This window comes from Camellia sinensis, chromosome 7 (assembly GCF_055761805.1).
Source record: "Camellia sinensis isolate YWXY chromosome 7, ASM5576180v1, whole genome shotgun sequence".
Taxonomy (NCBI): Eukaryota; Viridiplantae; Streptophyta; class Magnoliopsida; order Ericales; family Theaceae; genus Camellia; species Camellia sinensis.
The window spans coordinates 135,573,942-135,598,390 of NC_138967.1; the positions used below are offsets into that span (position 1 = coordinate 135,573,942).

A 24,449-nucleotide genomic window follows, 5' to 3' on the forward strand; every position below is an offset into this window, starting at 1 on the left:
ATGAACCAACCTTAATTTCAAAAGTGTATTGTCTATTCTAGTTAGCAGCCAATTGCAATTCACCCTCCAACAATACTATTTGTTTTAGTTAAGAAGAGAGGAAGAGTAAAGAGAGAGAGAGAGAGAGAGAGAGAGAGAGAGAGAGAGAGAGAGAGAGAGAGGAGAAGGAAGTGGAGAATATATTAGTTTTAATTTTTTATATTTTTTTAACTAATGTAAATTAGTTTTTGGAGAATCTACTAGTTTTATTTTTCTATTTTTTTCTAACTAATGTAAATTAGCTTTTTACATGTAGGTGGCTAAAGAGAGACAACATAAAGGAAACTAGTTAAAATAACTAAAGAAAATGAAAGATCTTGGCAACTCCTCTATAACATACTTTAGAATTTTAACATTACAACAAATTAAGGTTTATCTTCTCCGTTCCTTACATGCCCTCTCATGTACCAATGAATATAATACATATAAACAAAAATCACACGTTTACAAATTATTTGTGCACCTCTAAAATCTTCAAACAACTATCATTCACAGTAGACGGAAGAGTTAGGGAAAAGGACAGACCTAAATTGACATGAACTAGTATAGTAAATAAAAATATAAATCTTTTTAATTTGACTAACGATATGACCTTCAATAAAATCAACTGGAAAAAAAAAATTTATGTAACCGACCCCATTTGATGGGGCTTAAGGTTTGATTTAGTTTGGTTTGGTTTGATTTGGTTAACAACTCTATGAGCACAACCGGGCACTTCCTCTACCTCCCAGACATTAGATTCACTAGAGTTTGGTTTTCATAGAATGCCCCAATATCCCAATCTTCTGTTGCGGACGAAAGAGTCATTAGCGCCACCACAATAGACCTCATGCTGGGCCGGAGTTGAGGATTCTCTTGCGTGCAAGCTTTAGCAAGCTGAGCCGTCTACAAGCAAATTGGCCACCAAAAATTCGTCAACAAAACCAATTAATTATGGCTTTCAAGGGAGGAAAAAAAAAAAAAATTCACCTTGCGAACTGAATCAAGGGGGTAGTTATCTCCAAGCCTAGGGTCAACTAGCTTGGGAAGGTCAACTCCCGGATCAGGCTGAGTAAGAACTTCATCAAACTATAAAGTATCACAGTCACAACGATAATTAGTTACGAGAACACATTGGAGATCATGAATGAATGCTTAATCATGTCTGACATGTCATCACACCTATTAATTCTTAAATAATTGGCAAAGTAGGGCACAGACTTACCAAACCAACGAGGCCCCTTGATTCAGGCATAGATTCACTTGCCTTGACTATGGCTTCCTTGGCTGAAATAAGTTCATAGAGGACGACTCCAAAAGCATATACATCTATTTTAGGAGAAACATCACCATATTGAGCATATCTGCAAACAAGCATGGTAGAAAATTGATCCATGTTTTTGACAGAAGAATAAACACAACCAAAACCTATTTCTTTCAATACAAGAAGCATAGAATGAGCGAGAGAACCCTAAGTTACTCTCTTCTCTTCTGCAATGAACAAACCTCATTAAATACAGAAAGCAAGTCATCTAAACTGAAAGGAAAAAATAGTGGTCATGTGAATCCAAGATCAGTGGCAGCACAGGCAAGAAGTGATTTAATTCAAGCCGAATGAACTTATAAGACAGGACAAGAACCGAAATAACAAAGGTTGAGGCAGGAAGGTGAGGTATGGCTTTGGATAAAGCTGAAAGGGAAAAAAAATTAGAGTCTAGATTGAAGAAAAGTGTTGCCTTAGATATATCAGAATTGTGAAAAGAATTTGTAAAGCAGACCCCATATAGTTGGAATAGAAGGCATTACTATTACTGACTTGAGATTAATACACAAGTATGAGCCATGTATTTGTGCCCAGACCTTTAAAAGATTCACATCAAGGGAATGTCGCATCTGCTGCTCCATGGATTATAAGATGATTGGTTTTGATGCACCAATCATCCGTAATTTTTAGCCAAAAAGTTTCTGAACCAGGCTTTCATGAGAGCATTTTTGACATAAACATTCCAAAAGCTATTTATGGCTTCTTTGTCAAGTTTCATTGGGAGGTTCCAGACAATGATTTCCAAATATGTGGTTAAAGTCAGATAGTACCCCCCAATCATAAATTTCAGGCTCTATAAGAAAAGGTTGACCATGAATCTATGGATTGGGTGAGAGTTGGAATGACAACACCCAATTCCATGATTAATTGTTGATATTGATTTTCTTTTATATATAAGTAAATAAAGAAGTTATCTTACTCTGGTGGCATGTATCCAAATGTACCCACAAGACGTGTGGGCAGCGAAGTACTCCCTACTTCAGTCAGCTTTGTTAAACCAAAATCTGCAACCTGGAAAAGACATATTTGCCACAATTATGATGACCATCACATGGTCGACAACGACTATAGGACTGCAAAGAAAAGAGCATCAACACAACCTTGCCGCGATAGTTTTTGTCTATCAGTATATTTGCTGATTTGATATCACGATGGATATAGACAGGAACAGTATGCTCATGAATATATTCAAGTCCTCTCGCTGAATCAAGGGCAATTTGCACCCTTGTAGGCCATGGCAGGGGGTCCCTCCCTGCAAACATAATTTTTTTTTTGATAAATAAACAAACTTCATTAAGGCAGCATCAAGATGATGCAAATAATACAAAAATGCCCCAGCAATAAGCTAGCAAAAGAAAGCAAAACCAAGAAACAAAACCAATCAACTAACTAAACCTGCAAACATAAATTTAACCACCAGTATTGTTTAAAAGCACTACTGCTAGATAAAGTCTTGACATGCACATCTTATCTCACCTCCACGTAAATGTTCACTTAAATTGCCATTCTCGATAAATTCATAGACTAGAAAAAGAGAGCCCTCTACGCAATACCCAATCAAACGCACCTGCATTAGATGCCAATGTAAGTTACAATGTCTATATAAATGCATATATGTATATATACTAAACATCATCCTTTATATTTCAAAGATCAATCAGTTAAAAGATAAGAAAAAGTCGCTTAATGATATCACAATCAAAATTAGAAGACAATTGAACCCTTAAGTTTCCATCAACAACAAAATTGTACTGTAACAACCAACCTACTGAAATTCCATATGATAATACACTTTAAATATTCATCTCCTACCGTAGAAGACTAAACCTGTGAATACCTCAACCACAGAGACTTTTAAACAATCAAAAAAAAATTCATGATAAATTAAATGGCGCAATGTAAATATATTGGTCGTCAACTTACCATGAAATGATAAATTCTGGAGGATTAAAAATAAAAAGTATTCCCTAAAATGGAAGTAAATATCAATCAATTCCAATTACTCCAGGTTCTAAATGTCAGTGAAGTTCATATCAAATCAACAGAAGTGCATGTGCATATATTTACTAACAAGATAACCACATCTCAGATTTAAGCATGATGGTATGTCTGTAAAAATCAGTGGTACACGCACAAAACAACATTCCAACCCCCCCCCCCCCCCCCCCCCCCCCCCCCAAAAAAAAAAAAACCAACCTCTTCTTTTTTGATGTTACTGCCTTTGATACTCCAGCCTATATCCATAGATGAATGTAAATTACTTCCGGTCATATAAATTGAATAACAGTCACATTGGTTTTTGGCTAACACACAATAACACCTTCCTCACAGAGTAAGGGCTTTCAGGATAACGGATGTGAAAACCACAAACCAGATAAAATTCTATTGATACGTGCCTACATAAAGAAAAAAAAGAAGACAAACACCACTACGGAAAACACAGGTTCATGGAGAAAGATAAGAGTACTACCAGGTTCAGATGATGAACATGTGTTAAAACCTTCAATTCAGCAAGGAATTCCTTCGAAGCTTGCATATCCATCTTCTTGATTGCAGCTTTCTGCACCCAAGGAGGAATTGGGAAAGATAATACAGATACTTAGCATCAGAAATCAACACAACACTGTTAAGCACTAACTTATTCTTGCCAATCTATGTGCAAATAATATTCACAAAAACTACTTGCATTACATGATCAGAGTGCATGACGCATATGTAAAAGTGAAGAGATATTACAACAGGCAATCATGAGATTCATACTTTAGACCATAAGAGATGTTAAAGAATATGAACAATTCAAGCTACATGTTACAAGAAAAGATCAAGTGCTAACAGAACTGCTTGTAAATTTTTTTTGGTCACATTCACACATTAGATTGTAAGGATGTAAAGTAAACAAGCTGAATAGTTTTTGATCCTTTTGGCCCAAAATGTGCTCCAAAATTTAAGAGAGCTTGGCTTATTCACTTACGAAATATCTAAAGTTAGTTTCTACTGGAGCCAATTTCAGAATGAGCTCTAGTAGCTTGACTCCTTATATAGTCTTACTATCTTAGAATGTTCATTAGCATTTCAGCTGAGCTCAATAATTTGAAACGATTCCAAGTATAACTCAGTTTGGCTCATCCACCTCATGAACCATCTCAAGTTGAGCCTCTACCAAGCCAATCTCAACTAGTTTGGTTTAGCTTAAACCTACTGCCTTACTTGCCCAAAATGTCCTTCAAAATTTATGAGGGTTTGTCTTATTCACTCATGAAATATCTAAAGTAAGGCTCTACTCAAGACACTTCAAAATGAGCTCAACTAGCTTGACTCTTATATAGTGTTAGAATGTTTGTTAGCATACCGATTCTGAGTTTCATCTGAGCTCAATAATTTCGAAAGCTTCAAAGTATAACTCAGTTGGGCTTATCCACATCATGAGCCATCTCAAATGAGCCTCTGCCAAGAACAGGCCTGACATCTTCAACAAAGGGGACTGTAGACCAGTGACAAAAGTTTTGCCATACATAGCTTTAATGACAAGTTGAGCATCACTCTCCAAAGTGACTTCAGATCAGGCCTTCTTCGGCGGCAAAGACTATAAACTTTGCTCTCTTTTTTTATTTTTATGTTCTTTCTTGTTTTTCAATGACGAGAAACCCCCAAGGCAGGGTCACATTGGATGCACCCTTGTAGGGAAAACTCCGGATACCTGCAACCACCCGCAAGCCACAGGTAGCAGGTAAGAAAAGGTGTTACCAGTGGTAGTCGAACTCAAGACCTCCGGATTTATGGTTAGTTCCAAGCCTCCCTTAAACCATTGGGCAACCTTGGAGCGGTGTCACGGGTTGCCTTGCAAGGCCAACTCCGTGACGTTTTGCTTGTGGTGGTGTGACCATTTGAGTGCTCAAGAGTGGCCTTTGGAAGGGCCTCAACGTGGCCTAACATTGCCCCCAAGCAGCCCAAGGCATGTAGGCCACCAGCAGCCAGCAAACAGCAAGGCCGCAGCCCATGCCAGCAGCCAGCACCAGCAGCGGCAGCCGACAGCCAGCACCAGCAGCACACAGCAGCGGCAGCCAGCAGCAGCAGCAGCAGGCGGCAGCAGCAGCCAGCAAAGCAGATTTTTGGCGCGTTGTTTGGGCATCCAAATGAAGGAGTTTCAGGCTGAAATTTTTATCGTAAAGAGGTCTTGGGGGAAGTGTTTTTCCGACCAAGTTTTGTAATTTTTCTCAATTTGTGGAATTTATGAAAAACCATTATGACTCCTCAGACAAAGGCATGCTTCCTCTCAGAAGGCTAATTGCTTAACAAGCATCTACAAAGGGGCAAAGTGTGCCACCTAGTTGTCTCCCCGCCCAAACTGGGCTTCAAGTGAGCAACCTTGGGGCAACTCAAGGGCAGGCTTTAGGCATCCAAAGGGGTGTCCAGAGTCTCCACGTGGGTTTGGGAGCCCCGTGGACGGTGCAATAATGTAAGCACTGCGCGTGCTTCCCGAGGGAGAGGTTTAACACGTTGTCCCTTGTGCCACATGTTATGGCATCTTGGAGACTCGTTTTAGACCGAATGGGCTATCGAGGGACCACCAAAGGCCTCGTGTGCCAACTCAAGTGTTTGGTTTGGATTCATCCTTGCACGAGGGGATCCCGTGGCTTAAGTTAAGCGGTTAGAAGGCAACACTGCATATGTGGGCTATCGAATGAAAGCATCAAGCTATGGATTGACTAAATCCATTGAGGGATGACATTATGCTACAAACGAGCAACGGATTGAGACGTTGCCTTACTCATGCTACACGTTGGTGCAACACTAAGGCGCGCAATGGCCTTTGGCGGAATCTAACACACGTGTTGGCACGAGGACTATGCCGTGAGCAAGAGATTGACCCTCGGTGGCTTGGGCTTGGCATGACCGTTTGGCCATCCGATATGCATCTATTAAGGCATGCTTGACCCTGTGACACTTCGAGACGCTATCAAAGACCCACCATGCAATGCTGGCTTGTCGGCTAAGTCAAGGACCTTTGCTAGCACATTGTTGTGTGGCTAAGCACCTTGATGACATGAACCTAAGTTGGGTGAGCACCTTGCTTGAGGTAAGCTTGGCGCTATGAAGCGACTTATGTCGTGCTTGGTGCACTTGAGGCTTTAGGCCTACTTGTGGCATTTGGGTGAAGACGGAGCTTCCTTGTGGAGTTGTTCTGTTTGACAAAGCATTGGGGCCCTAATGTTCAAAACGGGTGAGATCATCAACACTCGATTTATCAACGAGCTATGGCAGGCTTAAACTTGGTGGAGTTTGAGCGGCACACGGACGAAAAATTGATCCGCTGCAACTGTAAAGGAGTCGGCCTGTGACAGTTGGTATCAGAGCTAGATCGCTCATTTGGGGTGAGCTCGATCTAGAGTGGACATGCAACTATCTTGTGATATCATTTCTCCGTGGACCCCAATGCCGTTGTTTGAAGGAGTTATGCATGGAACTCATCCTGGGGGCGTGTATGACATCCTAGACTCTAAACAAGACCGCCATTGGTTTTTTGGTCATGTTTGAACCGTGGTAGCTGATTGATGATGTCTTGGGGTATCCGCGCTTATTGTGTTATTCTTCAGCGATGCCTTGAATGCTACGATCGTTTTTGAGGGTGCGAATTAAGCAGCATTGTGACAGTTAGTGTTGCCTTGCTAACTTGGTGTTTCCCTTTCACTTTGTGGACTTGGAGAGCATTTCTACACTGTGGACACACTGTGGCGCGAGTATGCTACATTTGTGGACGGGTTGCTTCCTAACCAGCAGGGTTAGCATGATTGTGTTACTTTGTTGGCTATATAGGGAATTCTACTACAGTTTGGACTTGTGGAATGCTTGTATCAAATTGTGGGCATGTGATCTTTATCTATTGAGCCTTAGAGACGGATTTTCGTTGGCAGTCGTGCACGTGTTATGGCATTATCACTGGTTCGCTTCAGGAGGCCTATGCTTCGACTGTTCGTGGTGGCATTTGCAACTTGTGCTTGTCAGTAGTTTTGCATCTTCAGACACATGGTTGTTGACTTCTTAGAGGGTCTGTTCGGAAAATTTTCAAGACAGAATTTGAGAGCGGGGTGATGGATGAAATCACCGTTGTAGTGAGTGTATATGCTTGCTAGAGAGCGGGGTGATGGATGAAATCACCGTTGTTAGAGGACAACCATGTAGCAGGATTGTGAAGTCAAGACATGATTTGGTGCCAGGATCAGCGCACCGTTTTGAGCATCATTGTTAAGATGGCTAACTTTGTGGGTGGAAGGAGCGGTGAGCCTTTGAAAGGCGAAATCTTTGAGCTTAATGAGATAGCTGACTCGAGTGCAGGCAGTGGCCGAGGTACTGCGCAGCATGAGTTGAATTCTAGCTAGCGGACCTAAATTAAGCCAGAAGGCATGAGTACGAGTTAAATAGAGGGCTTGCCTGAGGGCACGAGCATATGAGATTAAGCCAGTGGGCTTCAATTCAGCCTAAGGGCTACATTTCTAAAAGGAGCATTAAAGTTTTGAGTTATAAAAGCATATTCAGCCAGTGGGCTACACTTTGTTAAAAATGACGAGTTGAGTAAAGCCGATAGGCTTCATTTCAGCCTGAGGGCTATACTTCTACAAAAGCATTGAAGTTTTGAGTTATAAGAGCCTATTCAGCCAGTGGGCTACACTTAGTTAAAAAGGACGAGTTGAGCAAAGCCGATGGGCTTCATTTCAGCCTAAGGGCTATACTTCTACAAGAGCATTGAAGTTTTGAGTTATAAGAGCCTATTCAGCCAGAGGGCTATCCATTGCCAGAGGGCACGAGTTTGAGCTAAGCTAGAGGGCTTCATAATTGCCAGAGGACATGGAAAAATTTGAGTTTGCAAAGAATGCATTAGATAGAGGGCTATAATTTGCCAGAGGGCTTCAGCTAAAGTGCTTTAAAGTTTGAGTTTGCTAGAGAGCAACAGCCAAGAGGGCTTTAGAGATTGAGCTTGCCAGAGGGCATCAGCCAGAAGGCATCAGCCAGAGGGCTTTTATTTCGCCAGAGGGCATAGTACAAAAATACTTGAGTTTAATGAAGATATCAGCCAGAGGGCTTTCTGCTTGCCAAAGGGCATTGTTTAATCATTTTGAGGGCCAACGGTTGATTTGCATTCAGTCGACAAGGGTGTCGACAACTTGAGTGGATGAGGAAGTCGCGATGCGATGACCCACTGCGAGTTAGCTCGAAGAAGCATTGGGAGCATGAGGGACAACTAGAGGAACATTGCCTAGAGGAGTCAGCTCAGAGGAGCTTGAGATTACTCGAAAGAGCATTGGCAGAGAGGCCATTTGAGATGAGGGCATGGCATTTTAGAGCATTGGCAAAGGGCAAAGTTTAGAGACGCTCAGAGGAGCTTTGGTAGAGGCCATTTTCAGAGAGGGCATTTGGGACAAGTTGCCAACAGAGAGTGCAACAAGTGGGGTGCATTTCAGCTGGATTCGAGTAGAGAACAATGAGGGGAACTTGGCTAAAAGAGTTTGGATGTTGAAGGTAGGCCATCAACACAGAGGTGTTGGACTTGTCAGAGGAGCCGGTACACGCACTGCAGCATCAGCTTTGTGCTACATCAACGAGGACGTTGATGGATGGAGTGGAGGAGGGTGTCACGGGTTGCCTTGCAAGGCCAACTCCGTGACGTTTTGCTTGTGGTAGTGTGACCATTTGAGTGCTCAAGAGTGGCCTTTGGAAGGGCCTCAACGTGGCCTAACGTTGGCCCCAAGCAACCCAAGGCATGTAGGCCACCAGCAGCCAGCAAACAGCAAAGCCACAGCCCATGCCAGCAGCCAGCACCAGCTGCCAGCAACAACAACCAGCAGCAGCAGCAGCAGCAGCAGCGGCAGCGGCAGCGGCAGCCAGCAGCGGCAGCAGCCCATGCCAGCAACCAGTAGCAGCAGCAGCAGCCAGCCAACAGCAGGTAGCAGCAGCATCACCAGCCCAGCAGACCAGCCAGCAGCAGCAGCCAGCAAAGCAGATTTTTGGCGCGTTGTTTGCGCATCCAAATGAAGGAGTTTCGGGCTGAAATTTTTATTGTAAAGAGGTCTTGGGGGGAAGTGTTCTCCCGACCAAGTTTTGTGATTTTTCTCAATTTGTGGAATTTATGAAAAACCATTATGACTTCTCAGACAAAGACATGTTTCCTTCTGCCAAAGGGCTAATTGCTTAACAAGCATCTATAAGGGGGCAAGGTGTGCTACCTACCTGCCTCCCCGCCCAAACTGGGCTTCAATTGAGCAACCTTGGGGCAACTCAAGGGCGAGCTTTAGGCATCCAGAGGGGTGTCTAGAGTCTCCACATGGGTTTGGAAGCCCCGTGAACGGTGCAATAATGTAAGCACTGCGTGTGCTTCCCGAGGAAGAGGTTTAACACGTTGTCTCCCTTATGCCACGCGTTATGGCATCTTGGAGACTCGTTTTAGACCACATGGGCTATCGAGGCACTACCAAAGGCCTCGTGTGCCAACTCAAATGCTTGGTTTGGGTTCAACCTTGCATGAGGGGATCCCGTGGCTTAAGTTAAGTGGTTGGAAGGCAACACTGCATATGTGGGCTATCGAATGAAAACATCAAACTATGGATTGACTAAATCCATTGAGGGATGACATTATGCTACTCATGCTACACGCTGCCTTACTCATGCTACACGTTGGTGCAACGCTAAAGTGCGCAATGGCCTTAGGCGAAATCTAACACACGTGTTGGCACGAGGACTACGCCATGGGCAAGAGATTGACCCTCGATATGCATCTATTAAGGCATGCTTGACCCTGTGACACTTCGAGACGCTATCAACGACCCAACATGCATTGTTGTGTGGCTAGGCACCTTGATGACATGAACCTAAGTTGGGCGAGCACTTTGCTTGAGGTTAGCTTGGCGCTATAAAGCGACTTATGCCGTACTTGGTGCACTTAAGGCATCATGCCTACTTGTGGCATCCGGGTGAAGACGGAGCTTTCTTATGGAGTTGTTATGCTTGACAAAGCATTGGGCCCTAATGTTCAAAACGAATAAGATCATCAACACTCGATTTGTCAACGAGTTGTGGCGGGCTTAAACTTGATGGAGTTTGAGCGCCACACGGGAGAAAAATTGATCCGCTGCGCCTCTAAAGGAGTCGGCCTGTGACACGTTGGCATGTTAGCTTCTACAAGTTTGTATGACATATTATCTTCCCAAATTAGACGGGGTCACCAAAGTTATCCACTTTTCAATTCAACTTTTACACTTTCATACATGGAATAATGCAAAAATGAGAATAGCAGCAGTTTGTATAAGCATGCACATGTCTTAATCACGAGTAAGAATCCAGTCAATAAACAAAGCAGCTCATATTAACCTCACAGCAATGGCATGCAGATTTTCATTTGATATCAATTGTTTTTTTTTTTTTTTTACAAACCTCGCCTCGCAGCTCAGCATAATAAACAGCTCCAAAGCCACCTTCACCAATCTTATAAGCAATACTGAAGTCATTAGTTGCATTTGCAAGCTCTTCATAAGAGAACTCCACAGATTTGTCCACAGTTAAACCTGTATGGAGGCCTGGAGAAGAACCAATGCCAGTGGAATCTTTACCTTTCTCCAAAGCACTTCCAGGATCTAAACTCACAAGTAAGGGGAAAATACATCAGTTTCATAGATATCCGATTAGTCTCATTCTTTGCAGCATGCAAAACAAAGTATAGAAATTCATCATAAAATGAAGAAACACATGGAAAAATAAGAGAAATCTAATTCACAAGATACAACTGCAAATTCCTCACAATTAAATGTCTTCATGACCCTAAAATGTCTTAGCATCTAGATTAACAGGTTAAATAAGTATACCAAGTAAAATCTGGTACATTATCTCATAGAAAATAGAATGCACAAACATCAGTAATGACTCTCAGTATTTGAAATTTTCAGATACTCCTTCAATATCAGGGCAACCACATTCCACCAAATAAAAAATCATCAGAATTTTTTATGAATTCAAAAAAGTAAATTACTCTCAGTTTTTCCATATATTTGTGTTAAAAGAAAACTCCTCAAGTATCTACGAGTGGTTAGCTTTCTAGAGAAAAACATTGTGATCAGAGTGTGCATAAGGTTTCCAGTTTGTCAGATTAAATCTCAGTCTTCAACCAAGCGGTAAAATGAGTTAAAAAGGCAATTTCTAGTCTTGATGTATCCATGACACACCCTTTTAAACATAAATGTTCAAACAAATACACAAAAAGGGAAATGAAAAGGAAATAGAGTTACCCCTTGAAACTTGACGAGATTGATCATCAGATCTTGATGAAAGCAATTTGTCCTTCACTTTCGTCTTCCTGTAAAACCCAACATACACGCCAACTGCCAGTAATAGTGCCCCCGCTACTCCTGCTATAGATATTCCAGCTATGACTCCAACTGATAGTCCTGCTTAAATGAAAGACAAAACATAAGCTTAAAGTAGTAGCAAAGGACCAATTATCATCTCATGTTTGTGCCTGTGTAGGGAAATTAAGACATTCAACATTGAACCAATTGCAAAGAAGGCCAGACCACTTGTACTGCAAAAGGGAAAAAAAATAAACTGGTATTAATAACAATTTACAAAAGGTGGAAAAATGGAACAAATGACATTGATGACATCTCAGTTCATAAGCACATCTAAGATAAAAAAAAGTTACCTGGAAGAATTCAGGGGCAGATAGGTCCCATTTTTATCTGCAAGGAATTAGGAGATCTATAGTAAGATAACTAGACTTTTGATGATTTATAGAAACTCAAAGATATGGTGATGTATTTGTTCTTATGGTGCATCTGAATAAAACAAAAAATTAAATGACTAATAAAATTCACCCAAAAGATTATAAGAATAGTAAATATTGTCATTTTAGAAGCTATAATATGATGACTACTTCTGAGGAAATGTTAATTTGTATTTGTTTTTTGGTACATGCAAGAACATGAATGGCGGAAAGCATTCATGTCAACCCATATTGTTTGGTACACAAGGTTGATTTTGGTCTGGTACAATTAAGAAAAAAATAATTATATCTATCTTATAACGACCTTGTTTCATATTTTTCTTGAGAGAAAACATTGTCATGTCGAAATGCCCTACAAAACAAAATAGATCTGTTTGAAATCTATTAGACACCATCACAAAAAATATTAGCAGCACTATGAAACATCATTTCTTCTTTCCTTTTCCCAACCCTCTTTATGCTCTCTTGGTAAGGAGGAAGGCATGACTTTTGGCACCTTTGTGTCGCATGGCCGTGATCCATTTGGGGTAAATATAATAAAAAGCCAATATGTAGTTAGAAGAGTTCTTTTGTTGCTATTTCATATAGTTGGCTATCTAAGGATTACTCCCAGCCTAGACTAATTGTTGGAGTTAGCTGATAATTTAGTTTTGTAACGTAAATGTATTGTTTTTGTAGGGCCATTTGGGACTTGAGTTTAGTTTTTGTCCAATCCATGTGGTTCTTCCTATGACATATGGACACTTGTAGCAGCATGGGAGTCGTATTTGTATTGTACCTGTATCAAATACCGATACTCCTTAGATACTTGTAAATATTTTTATCAAATCATGAATCGAATTGTAAATCATTTGGGTTAAATCGTGAATCATATATTAATAGAAACATAGACATAGTGTTCAAAATGAAATAGATATTAATATTACTAACTGGTATATATACATCAATAGAGCTCATTGGTCACTTTTTTATGTATTGATGCAGAGGCAAAAACATCGTTCTATTATTTTATGCATTATGCCAAAAAAAAAAAAGAAAGTTGAATCATACTGTGATAACCCTGCTCTATGTTATGTTAATTGATCTTAATTATGCTTATAATTATAAGCTTGATATGGTTTTGAATGCTAATTATATGATTATATGTGTTTCTCAATTTATATATGTTCACCGTAAGAAAATCTGTTTGATTTTCTACTATAAAAATTCAATTGAAGGCCGTAGAGGCGACAAGAATTGAAATTGACTGTATTTTTGTGATTAGTATGATTTTTAGAGCCTATAGTGAAATTTAGTTAAAAATTAATTCGAATCAAAATAATTAGATTCAATATGATTGAATTAAAGCACAATTATTTAGCTTTAATCAATTTGATTAGGCAAGCCTATATACATTTAAGTTCATCCTTTTGAGCTCATTTTCTTCCAACTTGGCTGAGATTACACTCTAGAGAGAGAGAGTGAGCCAATTGTAGAGAGAGAGACAACACAATTTGAAGGATTTGGCTCAAGTTTGGAGAATTGAGGAGAATTAACTCAAGGCTTAACTATATTTGGAAGAATTTGAGCCTTTAGGTGAGTAATCAACCCTTAATTCATGAGTTTAAACTTGTAATTATGTGAATTCCAAAAGAGTTGGTGATCAAGAACAAAATTTGAGTAGTGTTTGATGAAATTGAAGTTAATATCTCCATGCATATAAAGAATTACCATGAATGTGCACAATCATGAAGGATTGAGTACCAAATCATACATGCAAGCATAGTTTTGATGAGCTTCATTATTGTAAGCATCATTTGTACCATTTGAAATGAAATTAGAGTCAATGAGTTACATGCATGTATGATCCATGGAGGTATGTAACTTAGTTGCATGTATTTTAAAGTTGTCAAGAAGAATATTGAATGGTTTGAGAATTGGATCATGGTTTTGGACAATTGGTCTCAAATTGCCCATGTTCCCATGTCATTGTTAAAATATAATGTATTATTGGTAGATTGATTGTGTATATAGTACAAATGTGAGAGGCTCCTTATATAGGAGATATAGGTGTAGTAGGTGAAGTAGAGGTGGTAGTGGTGTAGGTGAAGTGGAGGTGGTAGTGGTGTAGTGGGTTAGGTTTAGTGGAGTAGGTGAGGTGGTAGTGGTGTAGGTGAAGATAAATTCTAACAGCCCCCCGCAAACTCAAGGAGGATAGAAACGAACCAACTTGAGTTTGAAGAGAGGAACAAAACAAGAAAATACATAAAAAAAAAAAAGGATAGGAGACACTGTATGGTCGTGTCAGACCGTTGGTGAAGACACTGTATGGTGGTGTCATAACGTTGTAGAGGACACTGTATGGGGGTGTCATAACGTGGTAGAGGACACTATATGGTGGTGTCAGACCGATGTAGAAGACAGTTTATGGGGTCATGTCGGACCGTTGTAGCAGACAATGTTGTGACAGTTGTTGTGACAGTTTACGGAGTCTTGCTGGACCCTTGTAGAAACTAACCGGAATCAATGTCGGGACAGTTTACAGAGTCTTGTCGGACCCTTGTAGAAACTAACCGGAATCTATGTCGGGACAGTTTACAGAGTCTTGTCGGACCCATAAAGGAGCTAACCGGAATCAATGTCGGGACAGTTTACAGAGTCTTGTCGGACCCTTGTAAAGTCGCACCCTCAAAAGGTGTGCCCAATTTTGTCAAAAGGCGTGCCATCAAAAGGCGTGCCCAATTCATCAAAAGGCGTGCCATCAAAAGGCGTGCCCACTTTATTAAAAGGCGTGCCGGAGTCATCATGGCGAGGCACGTGAGTGCCTTGGTTGGCGTGCCCGTTTGTCGGCGTCAAAAGGCGCGCGATGCGCGTGGCTGCCTCGGCTATAAGACAGAGGCTGAGGCTGAGGCAAAAAACCTGCGAGAGATATTCTGAGAGAGATTTCTGAGAGAGATTCTGTATAACACTCTGTTGCCTAGAAAATGGCTTCATCGTCTTCCCGCGGGCTGCTCACCCTCTTTCCCGACCTCAATGAGTCAACGAGAGAGAGAACGGGTGCGGTGGCACTGGAACCTCAACCAAGCGCCCCGGAGTTTGCTCCGTTGAACTTTCCGATGCGGTCGGTGGAGCAAAGAATGGCAGTGCAGTCGGATGTGGAGGCCAATCAGTATACTCTGAAGGCATGTGTGGAAAGCATGACGGCGGTCACAAACTTGTCGAACCGGCTGCAGAGTAGGACAAATGAGGTGCAGCATTTAAACTCCCAGCTGGCTCTGCTCCAACGCATGTATAAGGATGCGCGAGCAGAGATAAGCGTGCTAAGGGCAGAAAACAAGGAGCTGAAGCGGAAGGCCACCGTGATGTTCCGATTTGGAGGGCCGCCATATGCGGCAGTGGAGGAGCAGGGAGGAGGCAACTTGCTTGGTGGACAAGGAAACACGGAGACCGGACTGGCACGGGACACCCAAGATAAAAGTAAGAAGAAGAGACCTGCAGTAGAATAGAGAAGGGAAAAGAAAAATCCCACTGTGGGTGTGGTTGTTTTTTTTTTTTTTTTTTTTTTTTTTTTTTGTTTTTTTTTTTTTTTTTTTTTGTGTGTAAAATGGTGATCGGGGTGAGGCCCGATATGAATAAAATGAGTTTGCAGTTTGTCTTTTGCCTCTTTGTTTGTTTGTTTGTTTTTTTTTTTTTTTTTTTTTTTTGAATAAAAGAAATAAATAAAAAAAATAAAATAAAAGAAAAGAAAGAAAGTGGAGCAACATGGGGGAGGTGCAAAAGTGATGATAATGTTTTGTGAGTGGAGAATAAAGAAAAGAAAAGAAAGGGGTTCTGTTGTGGGGGTTGTGTATGTGCTGGGGTTGGGCTCGGAGAATCATCTCCATTTCTTGAATTTTTTCTGTGGGTTTGCTAGTCAAGGCTGAGACCCAATATTCCGCTTCCATCTGAAGCAATGGCCACAGCTGCACCCCTGAATTGGGTAAGCAAGTCCTTGTTCTGTGAAGGATCTCCATAGTTCTCAGTTCATTACGATAAGATAATGGCCATCCCAATGGCGAGAAAGCACGCAGCAGCATCAAAAGGTGCTACAGGCCCAAGATTCAAGCTATCAACTAGCAGGTTTCCGAACAACCCAGCGACAATAGCAACTAGACCATTGCCAAGAAATATTGCCTTTGAGAATGTTAGTGACAACCATTGTTGATCAAACCCTCTGTTAAAGTGTTCTGCCACAAGCCAAGAACCCACAAAAAGCACTGAGTGTCCAGAAGAGTATTGCAGGGACACCAAACTCTTGAGCAGCTTTGAGAGTGAAGTAGAGCAGGGTGTGGATGAGTATGGACGCACCACTGGTGTGGAAGTTGCCGAATTCAACGGATCTGCTCCGCCCCGGGACTTGAAACAGCAGCCCCGGCGATAGCAGGACGAAGAGTACCACCGCCACGAACACCGGGCCCCAGTTCGACATCTCTCTCTCTCTCTCTCTCTCTCTCTCTCTCTCTATAAGTGGGTGTATATACGTTTGTGTGTGGGTATGTTTTTGTGAGGCTCGATCGGGCTAATTGAAGTTGATGATGGGAAGGGTATGAAGTGAAATGGGGTGAAAGGAGAGAGGAGGGATGTCTTGGGTGGAGTCGGCTTCTGAAGGAGGGAGGCCATTGGGGATGGTTTCGAACTGGAAGTCCGGCAACCCGTGGACCGCGTTGGTACCTCTGGACCTGAGTAGTTTGCATCTTTTCCAAGCTGAGTCCAGAAGCATCAGACTGGAAAGACGCTTGCACAGCAGGAGGGTATTCTGAAGCAAGGTGACTAATCAGCTGGGTCTGTGGAAGAGTAAGTAAAGGTACACTATATTCTTCTTTTGGAGGTCTCAAATTGGTTGAGGTCCGGCGGGCGGTCAAGGCAAAGTTGCCGCCCGCCGGAAGGCGAAGAATATCAAGAGCTTAACCTATAGCTCTGATACCATGTTAAAATATAATGTATTATTGGTAGATTGATTGTGTATATAGTACAAATGTGAGAGGCTCCTTATATAGGAGATATAGGTGTAGTAGGTGAAGTAGAGGTGGTAGTGGTGTAGGTGAAGTGGAGGTGGTAGTGGTGTAGTGGGTTAGGTTTAGTGGAGTAGGTGAGGTGGTAGTGGTGTAGGTGAAGATAAATTCTAACAGTCATGTAATGTCTTTCCATATTTTTGTACCAAAAATACGAGTTTTGAACCTTTGGAATCAAGTTTTGAACTTCAAACACAGTTCTGAAAATTCCAAAATTCATCATGTCCGCTCGAGCGGCATCGAGCGGGGAAAGCGCCGCTCGAGCGTAAAAATCAAGCTCTCAGAAGTTTTGCAGACATTGATGTCTACTCGAGCGAGAAGAATTGCGCTTGAGCGCCCACTCACATGTTTTGACTCTTGGCTCAAGCGACCAAAGTCACGCTCGAGTGCAAAAATGAGGCAACCAATACTTTTGCAGATTAAAGGGGTCCGCTCGAGTGGGAAAAGCTGTGCTTGAGCGGAGAACCCTATTTTAGAAATTTTGAAAAATTATTTTATGATTCGTTTTTCGATCTCTTTCATCTCTAAGCACTCTTAGGCCTACATTGAACATTGTAAATGAAATTAAAGATCACGAAAGAAGCCTAAGAGCGTTAAACAAACTAAAGAACGGATTGAATGGTATTATGACCCAATCTGTTATGAATTATGTAGGGTCAAGTGCAAGGACGAATCAAGTAACGGAACATGGTGAGTAATATCTTAACAAAGATATTTTTGTATACGCATTATTTTCTAAATGATGACTATGTGGTAAGGTTCTAAACCTTTGAAGTGATATTATGAACGAGCATTCCAATCACTCAATTCAGAATGAGATAGCCTAAGTCCGTTCAGTATATTCAATAAGGATGTGGATTGGGCCTAAGGCCGTTCTGTATGATTATTAAATGGGCCAAAGGCCATTCGGGATAAGGAAAAGATATGGACCTAAGGTCGTTCTGGATACAAGAATGGATATGACCATAAATTTAAATGTGTGCACACAATAAACGTGTATATGAATTGGACCTAAGGTCGTTCTGTAAGTATTGGACCTAAGGTCGTTCTGTGAATATTGGACCTAAGGTCGTTCTGTGTGTAATGGACCTAAAGATGTTCTGTGTGTAAGTTGAACCCAAGGTCGTTTTGCCTATGATGGACCCAAGGTCGTTTGGTATGCTACATGAATCTGAGGTCGTTTGATGTTTGAGAAATGGTAAAAAGGACCTGAGGTCGTTCAGCTTTATTATTGACTTCCAAGCGTAATAGTGCATTGTGATTATAAGAATATTGTTTATGAACTCCTTTGCTTTGGTATTATTCATTGGGCGTTAGCTCACTATTTATATTTATGTATGTAGGTGAGCAGCGGGATGTCCAGCCCCAGTGAGCAATGAGAAACCAAGTTTTGAGAGGTCAACCAAGGTCGCCTCACGCAAGAGGCCTTACTTTTGTTTGCCTTTTCTGTTGTTCTTTTGTGGTCATGTATGACCAACCCTGTGTATAACCTGGATTTTGTTAATACTGGCTTTGAATGATCTTGGACGTATGTATTACATAACTTTTTTTTTTTATCAGCAATGTATTACATACTTAATATGAATGTTTATATGATGTGAGTTATTATATGAATATGAGAATGTTTTGATTAAGCCATGTATGCACAACTCATTGGACAATCTTTGTAAATTTTGCTTCCGCAAATTTGGCTCCCTATTATTAAATATGACTCGTGAGGCCGCAGGTAATCTTGTAATTACTGGCCGGTTACGACTCTATTCCATAGAGGAGGGTTTGGGTCATGACACATACTGAATCATAATAAATTATAGTGAATCACAAATTAAATCGCAAAATTCACTCAATTTCAAATTCAACAGCATGATTTGAATCAAGTTGGTTGAAACTCATATCAAATTGCGAATCGCACAATTCAAACAACCATGCTTGTAGATATTTATTTCGTACTTCCTAAAGGTATCTACAATTAGAAATTATTATTTTTTAATTTATAATAAGTATATTATGTATCCAACTTATCTTACAATTAAGATGTGACATTTCTCGTGTGGCATTAAAATAAGATTGTCAGAATGAATGCATGAATAGTTTCTAATACTACTTAGAGAATAAAACTTGGGAGAGATTAAAGCATGTCCAATTTGGTAAAAGTTCATGTCCAAGTAAACTTAACCTTATTTTTTCTTAGGTGAATATGTTATAAATTCAAAATAAACGAGTATGTCAACACAAAATTAACTTTTTACTTGCATAGATACATATCATTATATCCTTGAGGTATTTGTATCCTACTTTATTTTTTAATTTGTCATACTAGTATCCTGTTTCTATATCCATGTTACTTCTCCTTTATGCACTTTTAAACACACCATAAATTCCTTTAGAAGAAGAAGAGAAAGAAAGAAAAAAAAACAAACCACCAATCAGTACAACAACTACAATGTTGCAAGGTTTTAGATTTTTAGTCATTCGAAATTACTAAATGCTACTTTGATCAACTACCTACCCAAATGAATTGTTAATTAAATTGGTTAAAATCATGAACATCCTCAATTGCAATATAAGCAAAGTATCATCAACTAAAATTTTCCCATTCCAATCAAAACAAAACCTTCACCTTTGGCCGGAATGTAAACCAGACCACTCCCCGCACTAAAATTCGCATCCGGGTTGTAACTTTTCAACACAGCTGTAGTCAAATTCGTCTCAGTAGCAATAGAATCCAAACTATCCTCCGGCCGAAGAGGGTACGTCATGAACAACCCGTAATCCTTCGAAACCAAACTGTCGCCGCACGAACAATTCACCGTCACATTGATCTGCACACCGTCGGGAATCCGATTCGGATCATAGCTATTGAATTTCCGAACCCACTCCGTCGTGGTCAGGTTGGCATAGTACGTACCAGCGACCTTCCCGTATGTGTCAGCAACCCTCATCCTGTACTTGAACACATGAGCAAAGAAATCTCCATTGATGCAATCGCAGGGGAAGGGAATGTTGATTCGTATACCGGATTTAACACTGTCTTGGTTTGGAATTTGAGGATTGTAGCTGAGAATATCACTGATTGGATGGCTCATCACTTCGGAGATGAAGGTAAGGTTCGATTCGGGCCATACGTAGTACGAAGCTAGGGCTAAGTCACAGCCTTTGGAACACGTGGATTCGACTGTGGCACAGAAGAAGATGGAGATGATGATCGCGAAAAGCCCTAATTTGGATGGAAACATGGTGGCATGAGTGAAAGCATAGAAACCATCTGAATTGGGGTCGGTTGATGATGAAGAGAAGAGAAGCATATACGATGAAGACGGCTGAGTTTTGGAATGTTGACTGATGGAGGAGGAGTCGCGTCAGCGGAGTGTAAGACCAGCCAACTGAAAATCGCCGCCCCGGCGGAAATGATTATTGGGTGCACCCGATTACAGTCGCATATGTTTTAAAGGGCTGTGATTAGTGAAGAAAGTAGAGATTAAACTTTAAAATAAATTGGATTTGGTTTGGATTTGTCAAAATTTGAATTCGATTTGATTAAAACAAATCCCAATTGGTATCTCATATATAATCAATCACTTGAATTTGAATTAAATAATCTTAAATATTCGATTCAATCTATTCATTTATTTATGGAGTTACAATTTTGAATTTCTTTTTTTCATTTTGTATTTGCTTCATTCAAATTATTAGATTATCAAATTGGATCGGATTGAATTTTTATATTATTCGATCCGTTTACTAAACCGATTAAGGTCTAATTTAAGAACTTTATTAAAAATTAAAAATTAACATTTAACTAATTTTAGCCTCGTTTGGAAAGTGACTATTTTAGTAGGCTATTTAGCTTTTTGGCTAAGTTTGGGAAGATCCAAAAAAGTCAAAAAGTCAAAAAGTTACTCAAAAAGCTAAAAAGTTAACACTATTCACCAAAAGTCAACAATTACGGCTGCACAACTCCCAATTCAAATTTTTCCCTACAAATCAATTTTTACAATTTTTTATTACACATTTTTCAATAAAAAGTCAAAAAGTTAACCCAAACATCCATATTTTCAACCTCAATTTTTTAGTCCAAAAAGACAAAAAGTGCACTTTTTTAGTCTTCCCAAACTTGGCCTTAGTAGGCTATTTTAGTTTTGTATTTGGAAAGATCAGATGAATTTTTAGTTGGGTTCTTGTATTGGAAAGTGTGTTGAAATGATGTTTAAATTTAAAATGACAAATTTGTCCATAACTTTTTATTTTTTAAATTGATATAAAGGGGTAAAATGGTAATTTTCCCATTGATGTATCAATTTCCGGCTGTGACAAGCGCAGTGCCTATTTTTTTTTTTTTTTTTTAAATAACTGTGAACAGTGCCACTTTTTGGCTTATTTATCAAATGAGACTATAATAGCCTCGTTGGCAGCTTCCCAAACAACGCCTTTGAATCACATCAACTTTTTATATTTATACATATATTTTTATAAAATATAAAAAAAAACACGTATGGTGTCATACTTAGGAGTTGTTTGAGATAACTTAAATATGTACACTTTTTGTCTTTTTACAAAAAAAAAATGTGCAAAAAAATAAAAAAGATGATATGATAAAAAAAATATAAAAAGATGAATTATTTTCAACTTTTCAAACTTGGCATTAGTATCATGTTTCTATATCCATGTTACTTATGTTTCTATATCCATGTTACTTCATAAATTCTTATAGAAGAATAAGAGAAATGAAACCAAAAAAAAAAAAAACACCAATCCGTACAACAACTATGATAGATATTTTAAAAAGATAGTTAGCCTCCGTTTGGGAAGTGGGTTGACTTTTTAATTTTTTGACTTTTTTAGCTATTTTAACCTGGGCTAAAAAGTTTAGTTTGGGAAGGGCTTTTTGACTTTTTAGCTTTTTTGACTTTTTTTGTGAGAGAAAAATGTAATGATTATTGGTTGGATGTGATATTTTATTTTTTGTAGTTAAAATAACCTATTTTATCTTTTGTGGCTAAAATAGCCAAAAGAACCTCGTTTAGCTCTTGCCAAACGGAACCTTAAAAGTTACTTTTTAATAAATAATTAAAAAATATTTTTTAATTTTTTTTAAATTTTTTATTAAAAACTGAAAAGTGACTTTTAATCTAATTTTCCACGTAACCCAATGTTGCAAGGTTTTAGAATTTTAGTCATTCAAAATTACTAAATGCTACTCTGATAAGCACCTATTCAAATGAGTTGTTAATTAAATAAATTGGTTAAAATCATGAGCATCAATTGCAATATAAGCAAAGTATCATCAACTAAAATTTTCCCATTCCAATCAAAACAAAACCTTCACCTTTGGCCGGAATGTAAACCAGACCACTCCCCGCACTAAAATTCGCATCCGGGTTGTAACTTTTCAACACAGCTGTAGTCAAATTCGTCTCAGTAGCAATAGAATCCAAACTATCCTCCGGCCGAAGAGGGTACGTCATGAACAACCCGTAAACCTTCGAAACCGAACTGTCGCCGCATGAACAATTCACAGTGACATTGATCTGCGCACCGTCGGGAATCCGATTCGGATCATAGCTATTGAATTTCTGAACCCACTCCGTCGTGGTCAGGTTGGCATAGTACTTGCCAGCGACCTTCTCGTATATATCATCAACCCTAAACGTGTACTTGAACACGTGAGCGAAGAAATCGCCGTTGATGCAATCGCAGGGAAAGGGAATGTTGATTCGTATATCGGATTGAACACTGTCTTGGTTTGGAATTTGAGGATTGTAGCTGAGAATATCACTGATTTAAACGCTCATCACTTTGGAGATGAAGGTGAGGTTCGATTCGGGCCATACGTAGTACGAAGCTAGGGCTAAGTCACAGCCTTTGGAACACTTGGATTCGACTGGGACACAGAAGAAGATGGAGATGATGACCGCGAAAAGCCCTAATTTGAATGGAAACATGGTGGCATGAATGAAAGCTTAGACACCATCTGAATGAGGGTTGGTTGATGATGAAGAGAAGAGAAGAGAAGCATATACGATGAAGACTAGGTTGAGTTTTGGAATGTTGACTGATGGAGGAGGAGTCGGAGGACGAATTGTTTTGTCGGGTCAGCGGAGTGAAAGACGAGCCAAATGAAAATTGCCGCCACGGCGGAAATGGTTATTAGGTTCGTCTGGGGTACGACCACATTAATGGCGGAAATGGTTATTTGTTGAGTCTGGGTACGGCCACATTAATGGCGGAAATGGTTATTAGGTGCCGCTGGGGTACGGCCACATTATGTTTTTAAGCGTTGTAATTGGTGAAAAAAATAGTAATTAAGCTTGCAAATAAATTGGATTTTGATTGGATTTGTCAAAATTTGAATCTGATTAAAATAAGTCTCCATCCGTTTATTTCATATTTGATTATAGATCACTCAAATTCAAATTAGATCATTTCATATATTCGATTCGATTCCATCTATTTATTTATTTATTGAGCTACAATTTTGAATTTTTTTTTTCATTTTGTGTTTTCTTTATTTAAATTGAAAGTAAGATCGGATTATTAGATTATTGGATCATATCGGATTTTTATATATTCGATTTGTTTACTAAAGAGATTAAGGCCAAGTTTGGCATGACCTAAATAATACAAAAAGTCAAAAAGTCACTATCCTATTTAAGTCACATCATCTTATTTAAATCACATCACCTCTCTAACACATCACATCAAACCCAACCCAAACCCAACTCATATAAGCTAATAAGTCAAAAAGTGCACTTTTTTAGAACATCCCAAACCAATCCTAAGACTTAATTTGGGAATTTGATTAAAAATTAAAAATTAAAAATTGACTTTTAACTTATTTTTTTATCAAATTGCCTCTCTACATCTTTATATGTTTTTTTCTTTTCAAAAAAAAAATAAAAATAAAAAGTCAACTTTTAATTAATTTTTCAAAACAATCTTAAATGTATTTTGGATTATTAGATTGCCAAATTGGAATTTTTTTTAAATAGATTTGAATTTTCAGATCGGACTAAGATTAAATCTAATCTATTGACAATAGGAACTATAATTTTGTATCAAGTAATTAAAAATATATATAAATATATATATATAATTATTAGGCCTAAAATGTAAACACCATCGTTGTAAGAAATATTGAATAGTTTTTCCCAGAAGGCAGAATACACAGTTATAGTTTTTCCCACAGAAGGCAGACTACACGGTTATGATGCAGGCCAGTTGATCTGCAGAGATTTGGACTGGCTGGCCAAAATCTAAGTTTAGGCAATCGAATTCGGGAGCTGTCTCTGTCCAAATCACTATAATGATATGA

At 39.5% G+C, this 24,449-nt stretch overlaps 2 protein-coding genes across 2 annotated transcripts; both read right to left on the reverse strand.

The window, feature by feature from the left end:
• Nucleotides 1-354: 354 nt before the first annotated feature.
• LOC114270731 (lysM domain receptor-like kinase 3) lies at nucleotides 355-20,463 on the reverse strand. Its single transcript, XM_082879427.1, has 11 exons — nucleotides 19,758-20,463; nucleotides 12,028-12,063; nucleotides 11,614-11,775; nucleotides 10,766-10,965; nucleotides 3,813-3,902; nucleotides 2,819-2,909; nucleotides 2,443-2,594; nucleotides 2,262-2,353; nucleotides 1,244-1,382; nucleotides 1,009-1,107; nucleotides 355-924 (listed from the first exon to the last, which is right to left on the reverse strand). Exons 1-11 carry the CDS (start codon nucleotides 20,440-20,442, stop codon nucleotides 760-762), a joined length of 1,911 nt encoding a protein of 636 aa, XP_082735553.1. The 5' UTR covers nucleotides 20,443-20,463; the 3' UTR covers nucleotides 355-759.
• On the reverse strand, nucleotides 20,453-23,221 carry LOC114272598 (lysM domain receptor-like kinase 3). The gene is given in 2 exon segments (XM_028214325.2): nucleotides 20,453-20,590; nucleotides 22,464-23,221. Coding segments are annotated over 2 exon segments (624 nt in total). The 5' UTR covers nucleotides 23,080-23,221; the 3' UTR covers nucleotides 20,453-20,582.
• Between the last annotated feature and the right edge of the window lie 1,228 nt (nucleotides 23,222-24,449).